General features: G+C 51.2%; 1 protein-coding gene across 1 annotated transcript in view; it reads right to left on the reverse strand.

Annotated features, from left to right (window-relative positions):
• Positions 1 to 3503: 3503 nt before the first annotated feature.
• LOC106805912 (josephin-1-like) overlaps positions 3504 to 8532 on the reverse strand; it is an 88102-nt gene continuing 83073 nt past the window's right edge. The window contains exon 4 of the mRNA XM_014807682.1: positions 3504 to 3960. Coding sequence (XP_014663168.1) covers positions 3504 to 3960 — 457 coding nt within the window. The remainder of the gene's footprint in view (positions 3961 to 8532) is intronic.

Below are 8532 nucleotides of genomic sequence, written 5' to 3' on the forward strand. Positions count from 1 at the left end.
GCCCGGTGAAAGGCAGGACGCGCGGTGCGGGGCGCGGCTCGGCACTCTGGGCGGCGAGCGCCCGTGAGGTTCGCGCAACAACGGCGCGCGGCGACGCCGTGGTGGCGCGTCGCGCGGTGGGCGCCGCCGCAGTGGCTCGTCCGGTGACGCCGAACAAATCACGGACGCCCGCGGACGACGCCGCAGCACGGCAGGGAGACGAGCATTCCCAGCAGCAGCAAGCAGCCAGCAGCAGAAGAGCAGGACACCGCTCTCGACGCCGCAGAAGAGAGCCGAGGCGGCCGACGGCGCGCCGAGGCGGCGGCGGGAAGGTCGCCGTCGTGCGTCGTCTTTGTCAAGTGCCATTGCTTTTTGATTCATTGCTGCATTAGTCAGCACAAAATTCGCGCATTAGTTATAACCAATCTGTTCTCTGTTCATCTCGTCGTCATGGCGAGCCAACTGTCGTATCGACATCCACAAAGCCAGTCAGCAGCAGCAGCCAGCAGCAGAGTCTGGCCGGTAAGAAAGCCAAGAATTATCACTCAGCTACTTCGAAAATAAGCGGAAATAGAATCTATTACGCAAACAAAACATGTCAGCACACACTCGGCCTGTCAGCGCAGAAGGAGAACGCGCCGTGGAAATGACATTGCGGCTGCAGTGCCGAGACGCTCTGCGTCCTGCGTAACGGCCGTGGTTGTGAGAAAACGATCGAACGCACACAACGCCATGCATCGCACGGCCGCTCTCGCACGACCGCACGATACGCTCATGCACAGCCCCGCGTTGCCTCGGCTAGTGCGTAGCGCGTGGACACATCGCATGCACGCAACGCTCTCGCACCGGCGACGCTGATGCGCACGTCGACGCTGGCCGTGCGCGCTGTGGCCGGGACGGACCTGCGCGGCGGGCGCAGTGATCCGGGCTTGCACAGCCGCATAGGCTCAGCCACACGCCTTCCTGCGTCGCTTACACGAGTCTGCGTGCGACCGGACCGGTGCATAGCGCCCCGTTTCCGCCACGAGCCGTGCACGCACGCACTGCACGCACGCTCTCGGGCAAGCGAGCGCGCGCCACGCTCGCATGTAGGCGAAGTTACGCAGCCAAGCACGAGCGTGCTCGCGTATAAGAGCACTCGCTACCGCCAAGACTCACCACCAGCTTGCTCCACCTGCTGCTCTGCCACTCATCCTCTCCACTACCTGAGGACGCAAGTTCCAGCAGGAGGGCCAGCCTCTCTCACGTGTTATTCTGTCGTGATATCTCTACATGGTCTGCGTCGTTACGTCCGTGCGTGCCTGCTTTGCGTGTGGTGCTTCGCGTGCTGTTCCTGCTTGCGGTGTGTGTCTCGCTGCTGCTGGATGCCTGTGCCATCGACGTGTGAGTTCGCTCATGATGTCTCGGCGAATTGCTTAGGGTTATGTCATGGCTGATTTGCTGAAGGCGCTCATCGAGTGCGCATTACTAGCGCACTTCGACGTAGTTACACACGCCTGTTGTTCTCCGCAATTGACCGCCACAGCTGAGTTATGTATGATGAGTGTGTGTTGGGTAGCCTGAGTATTGTCGTATGTATGTTGTAGAGGGGGTTGTGTGTGTGTGTGTCGTGCGTCGTGGTCGAGTTGGGATGTGTGTGCTGTGTCTGGTGCTGAGGGTTCGAGTGCCGTGCATGTCCGTGCGTGCGTTGCTGCTAGCGTGCGTACGTGCGTATTCCGAGCGTGCGTGCATGCGCGCGTGCTTGTGACGTATGTTAATTATGTTTCTGGTGAACGATCATGTGGTAGCATGCAAGCGACGACATGTCACACCTGACGACTGTCACACCTGACGACTGTCACACCTGGACGACTGTCACACCTGACGACTGTCACACCTGACGACTGTCACACCTGACGACTGTCACACTCGAAGACTGTACACGTGACAACTGTCACACATTGTGACTGTCTGCGCACGTACGTCGTGTGCGTGCGTATCTGTGGTGTGCGGTGCGTGTGTGATGATGTCGTTTCGTACTCTGGCTGCTCTGCGTGCCGCGCGTGCGTGCGTGCGTGCGTCCGCTGTTGCGTGCGTGCAGTTGCGTGCGTGGCGTGCTGTTCGTAGATAGACACTGCGCGATGTGTGCAAAGACACCACTAGTCTAAAAAATCAAGCGACACTGGAATTGGTGTTCTCACGTTAAAGCGCATAGCTTTATACACTCCTCGTTTAGACATTGTCCGAGTACTCGTCGATTGTCGCACATGAAGAGGAGTTATCCTAGCATAGATTTATATGGGTAAATGTTCGTCCATAGTGAGATGCGCACTGCTCTTTAGGGAGAATATGGTATAAGAATGAGCTTGTGCACGTAAGTCCCGCTGCACTATACACGCTCAGGACACCATCGTGGTACGTTGCCGTATGCAGCGCTGAGATTGCGAAATATCTCACGAGAGCGAGTTATATTTTATTCAGGATATGTCGTATGTTGTGTGTAGTGCAGTTGCGTAGAGGTACTGGCGTATCTCGCATAGATTTATGCTAAATAAATTCTCGAATCGTAGACCTGTGGTTGTGATACATGTAGCATGTAGCCGCTGCCGTGCTTGTTTAGACGGCAATAGATCGTCTTTGATGCTTCTTAGTCCTCGTGTGGGTGCCTTCCTTCCCCTCCCTGTGTGCGTACGTGCCGTGCGTGTGCTCCCTGGCGCTTCAGCTCCTCGTCCTTCTTCTTCTACCGCCTCACCAGCCTATCTTCCCTGGCCGCCTTTTCCTCGAGTCTCCGCATCCCCTCACCCCCGCAGCAAGCTATACTATCTTCGAGTGTTTTTTTTGTCACTCGTGTGAGCTGCTGCTGCGTGCTGAATAGCTTGGTGTGTGTGTGTGTGGCGCGTGTGGGGCGGCTGTGTGTTGTGTGTGGGTGTGTGTGGCGTGTGTGCCATGCCAATATCGCCCGAGAAGATAGGGCGGGGAGACCTTGCATTGTAAGAGTACCAGCTGCACATATACACGTCAAGTACACAATCTGGGCTACGGTTGGCCTGTGTTGCGGCGATGCGCAAGTAGGCTCACTAGCAAAAGGGGATAGTTTTTAAATTTAATTTTGTTGGGTTTCTGGTAGAATTTTTTTGAATATGCATTAAAATGGTAATTAGTTGGGTATCTCAGCATAGATTTCCCTAATAACTTCAGTAGACCTGTGTTTATAATTCGGGACGAGCGCCCCAGCATTTAAGGGTACAAAACACTTACTGTTATGCCGTCGCGTCCTTCCTCGTTGACACTTCATTGTCCTCGTTCGCCTCCTTCGCTCTTCTACCGCCCCCAGCTATCTTCCGAGCACGCCCTTCCTCAGCTCGCACCATCCCTCCTTCACGCAAGCCTATATTATTCAAGTTTTTTCAGTCGCCGTACTGCCCTCGCCTGAAACGTGCGCGCGCTTGCGCGCACGCATGACAACTCGATGCGCCAATATCTGCCCGAGAGAACTAATAATAGTTCTGAATTCATTATGCATTTAAAATAAAGCAGAAGTATCCTTACGCATCGATCGCCGTCGCCGAGTGGTCGCCATGGCGATACTGCTGCTGCGAGGCGGAGTCGTGGCGGCGGCGCTGCGGCGTCCCGTCGGCCGCCGTCCCGCCCCCCGCCGTCGCCGGCGCGGCGCCGTGCTTATTGCTCTTGCGCGGCGTCGAGAACTCCGGGTCGGGAATGCGCCACGTCTTGTTGCGCTCGACGTCGCGGTTGACGACCAGGATCAGCTCCTTGTCCTTGGCGTTGATCTGCTCCTGCAGGTAGCGGCGCAGCTCCGGCTCGCGGCCGATCAGCTCGGGAAGGTCGAGCTTCGAGTCGAGGTTGTAGTAGAGGCCGCAGATCTCGCGCAGGCAGATCCAGTGCTTGCGCTTGAGCGGCAGCCGGAAGATGCCCCACTTGTAGTCGGTGGGGATGTTGAGGATGAATCCCTTCACGTTCTTGAAGATGAGGCAGTCGATGCTCCTGCGAAAAAAAGGAGAAGAAACGAAAATGAAAGCGAAGCACGGCTAGGGATCGATCCCGACGTCAGACGGGCGGCGACGGCACGATGGCGGCGCCGTCTATCGCACCGTGACGTGCGGCGTCTTCTATTGCACCGCGACAGGCGTGCCCTCTACCGCACGTCAACACGTACCCCCCCCTAATACAGTAACATGCACGCCCTCTATTACACTGTGACGCACGTACCCTCTATGACACGCCAACACGTACCCCCTCCCTGATACGCAGTTACATGCACGCGCTCTATTACACTGTAACGCACGTACCCTCTATGACACGCCAACACGTACCCCCTCCCTGATACGCAGTTACATGCACGCGCTCTATTACACTGTAACGCACGTACCCTCTATTCACAGTTACACGCATGCCCACTATCGCACGGCGACACGTGCGCCCCCTATAACCCTGCGTCACACACGCCACCTATGACACGGCGACACGTGCGCCCCCTATAACCCTGCAACACACACGCCACCTATCGCACGGCGACACGTGCGCCTCCTATCACCCTGCGACACACACGCCACCTATCGCACGGCGACACGTGCGCCTCCTATAACCCTGCGACACACACGCCACCTATGACACGGCGACACGTGCGCCCCCTATAACCCTGTGACACACACGCCACCTATCGCACGGCGACACGTGCGCCTCCTATCACCCTGCGACACACACGCCACCTATCGCACGGCGACACGTGCGCCTCCTACCACCCTGCGACACACACGCCACCTATCGCACGGCGACACGTGCGCCCCCTATCACCCTGCGACACACACGCCACCTATCGCACGGCGACACGTGCGCCTCCTATCACCCTGCGACACACACGCCACCTATCGCACGGCGACACGTGCGCCTCCTACCACCCTGCGACACACACGCCACCTATCGCACGGCGACACGTGCGCCCCCTATCACTCTGCGACACACATGCCACCTATCGCATGGCGACACGTGCGCCTCCTATCACCCTGCTACACACATGCCACCTATCGCATGGCGACACGTCGGCCGACGGCAGACGCGTGTCGACGTAAGTTATGAGTCATCGTCATCATCATCGTCATCGTCATCGTCATCGTCATCGTCATCGTCATCGTCATCGTCATCGTCATCGTCATCGTCATCGTCGTCGTCATCGTCGTCGTTCTTGTTGTATTATCAGTCATGTTCACGAGGAGAAACCCTAAAGCATTCTCTCTCGCCGGGCGTTCATCAATTAATGATGGCATGCATAATCTAATAGCTGCCTCTGCTCGCTTATTCAGACTGCAGAGAGCGGGAAAAGATAAGAAGACAAGCTAACTCAACATGACGTCACGTTACCTATGTTCACCTATGCCTATTCCCTATACCGTTACCTATGGCACATTCGTTACATATCAACTTTATCGTACCTCACTTATAACATATACGTCATGTATGTAACGCTTGCAATAAGTAAACATGGTTTATACAGAAAGACAGAAAATTTTTCCAAGGACTTTTCAAGGACATTTTATCGGAAATTCAAGGACATTTTATCGGACATTTTATCGGATTTCATACACAGAACAAAACATATTAAAATGATAAATTTAATAATAACCCCATTATTAATCACTGTCACCTCTAAAACTTACCTGGATCACATTAATAAACCCTTCTAAACACTGTCACTTCTACAACATACCTTGATTTACTGACTGATTTTACTGACTTACTGTAATTTGTGATCATCATTTAACTGTCTATCGTGTCTATAGCTTAATTTTTAAGCTCATTTAACGCAATTTTTATTGAGGTTTGCACATTATTGATGGTACAAAATTTCTTTTTATTACAGGCAAGGATTCTTTCTAATAATTCAAGGACATTTTCATGAAATTCAAGGACTTTTCAAGCACAAAATCAACATTTACTAAATTCAAGGACATTTTCATGAAATTCAAGGACTTTTCAAGCACAAAATCAACATTTACTAAATTCAAGTACTTTTCAAGGACTCCCCTCAAATTAAAGGACTTTTCAATGACTGTGCGAACCATGGTAAAGCGGTACACAGAATGTGAATGCTCGTCATAACTTCCCCTTCCTTCACCGATTACAACCAGGATCCGTGCTGTGAAGCCATATGCTTAAACCTCATAAGTTCATCAAGAACATTCTTCATATGCCAAGGAGCACTGACGATGAAGGAACGATCGAGCTGTGGATGAAACCGACTGATCAGCACATAGATAACTATATTAACATGGTTATCTATATTATTTCTATGGATCAGCACCCTGTGTTTCTGCCGGAAAGATTTCTAGTTGACTATTAATAACTATATAATTCGAGATGAAGGAAGAGAGAGAGAGAGAGAAGTCCTAGCATGTTATCAAGTGCTAATAATAGCTATAGAGGAATTATTAGTTTTTGATATTATTATATACAAACATAATAATAATCACGATATATATATAATTACTGTTATATTATTAAGATGCAATGTTGTGTTGCACACGCTACAAACACTTGTACTCTCAAACCATCAATCGAACAACGTGTCGCACTCACGAATGCCGCAAACATATACAATCCACACCCCGATGAAACGAAGGCACCTGAACGAACCGTAACATTACCGTCTAAGTGGAAAGACTGCGTGTGCATCATGTAACCAACATGAGAAGGAGAAGGAGAATTTTCCAGCGGGCGGGGAAGAGGGAATCAGACGCACGCACGAAGAAATCTGCTGCGACTGCTGTTACTGCTGCTGCTGCTGCTGCTGTTGCAACTGCTACTGCTGCTACTTCTACTACTGTTACTGCTACTGCTGTTACTGTTACTACTGCTGATACTGCTGTTACTGCTGCTGCTACTGCTGCTACTGCTGCTGCTAGTACTACTGCGGGTACTACTGCTGCTGCTACTGCTGCTGCTGCTGCTACTGCTTGCTGTTACTGCTGCTGCGTTCTGCTGTTACTGCTGCTGCTCTACTGCTGCTGCTGCTGTTACTGCTGCTGCGTTGCTGCTGTTACTGCTGCTACTTCTACTGCTGCTACTGCTGCTACTGCTGCTACTGCTGCTACTGCTACTTGCTACTGCTACTGCTACTGGCTACTGCTACTGCTACTGCTACTGCTACTGCTACTGCTAGCTCTGCTACTGCTACTGCTACTGCTACTGCTACTGCTACTGCTACTGCTACTGCTACTGCTACTGCTACTTGCTACTGCTGTGCTACTGCTACTGCTGTTACTGCTGCTGGCGGCTGCTTAACTGCTGCTGCTGTGCTGCTACTGCTGCTGCTGCTGTTACTGGCTCTACTTCTACTACTGCTACTGCTACTGCTACTGCTGCTACTACTGCTACTACTACTGCTACTGCTGCTGTTGCTACTGCTACTGCTACCGCTACCGCTGCTGCTACTGTTGCTACTGCTGCTGCGGATACTGCTACTGGATTGAGTTTTTTTTGCACGAGAGGCTCTCGTGATCAGCAGCATGAATTATGAATGCTAGCGAAGCTGTCTGCAGCGGACACACACAGAATGATTGAATGCGAGCGAAACAATGATGCGTTGATTGTGCCGAGAGATAGGCATAGGTGCAGTAAGGTATTGTGATATCAGATGGTATTTGTGTAGTATCAGTAATGAATAAAAGCCACTGTTAATAGTCACTACTGCAGTGTGGTATGGTGCATCATGATACGGGTGTAGCACAGTATGGTGGCATGATAAGGCATACTATGGTATGCGTGCATGTAAAGAATGGTATGGTATAGGTGCAGTATACTATAATACGCGTGTATAGTGTGGCATGGTATATATAGGTGTGGTATAGCATAGTAGCACGGTATGTGTCAATAGTTTACCAGTATCCCCACCATCTCGCGCTGTAGTATGTTTTTTTGGCGTTGGGCCGCCAAACGTGCAATGGTTTAGGAATCATATATCATATATCTCGGTACGCCGATGTACAATATACACAATAGATTAGCACAGATCAATAAGCTATGTTTGAAAGTATGTGAGTACACAGGCGCACGCACGCGCGTACGCACGCACGCACGCACGCACGCACATAGCTGGCGAAATGGGATGTTAGTTTTAATGCGTTAGCAATTACGTTCAGAAATGCACAGGTGAAATGACGTAAACAAAATAACAACACGGATGCGTGCGTGTACAGTGAGCGCGGGTTAGTATAACGCACGAATATCGGACAAAAATCACACGTCTGGGGCCCGTTGTCAGAAACAAAATTAGTCTTAACATTAGTTCTTAACATTAACTTTCCACTCGTTAACCGTTGACAGAAACATCGTAATGTTACGAGAACGAAAAATCCTGCGCAAATATCCTCTTAAGGCCTCCTTTAGTGATTGAAAAATAGTTTCTATATCAAGTAACATGTTATGTACAACTACTCGAGAATTTACAGGTTGAAATGGTTTTCGGTGTATGAGAAAAAAATATTTTTGTGTTCACAATGTAAAGAATTTGCTGGAACGCAAAAGCGCCCTATCTTTCGCGTGGACGTAGTGTGACGTCAG

The sequence above is a fragment of the Priapulus caudatus genome, unplaced genomic scaffold (assembly GCF_000485595.1).
Source record: "Priapulus caudatus unplaced genomic scaffold, Priapulus_caudatus-5.0.1 Scaffold133, whole genome shotgun sequence".
Lineage (NCBI taxonomy): Eukaryota > Metazoa > Priapulida > Priapulimorpha > Priapulimorphida > Priapulidae > Priapulus > Priapulus caudatus.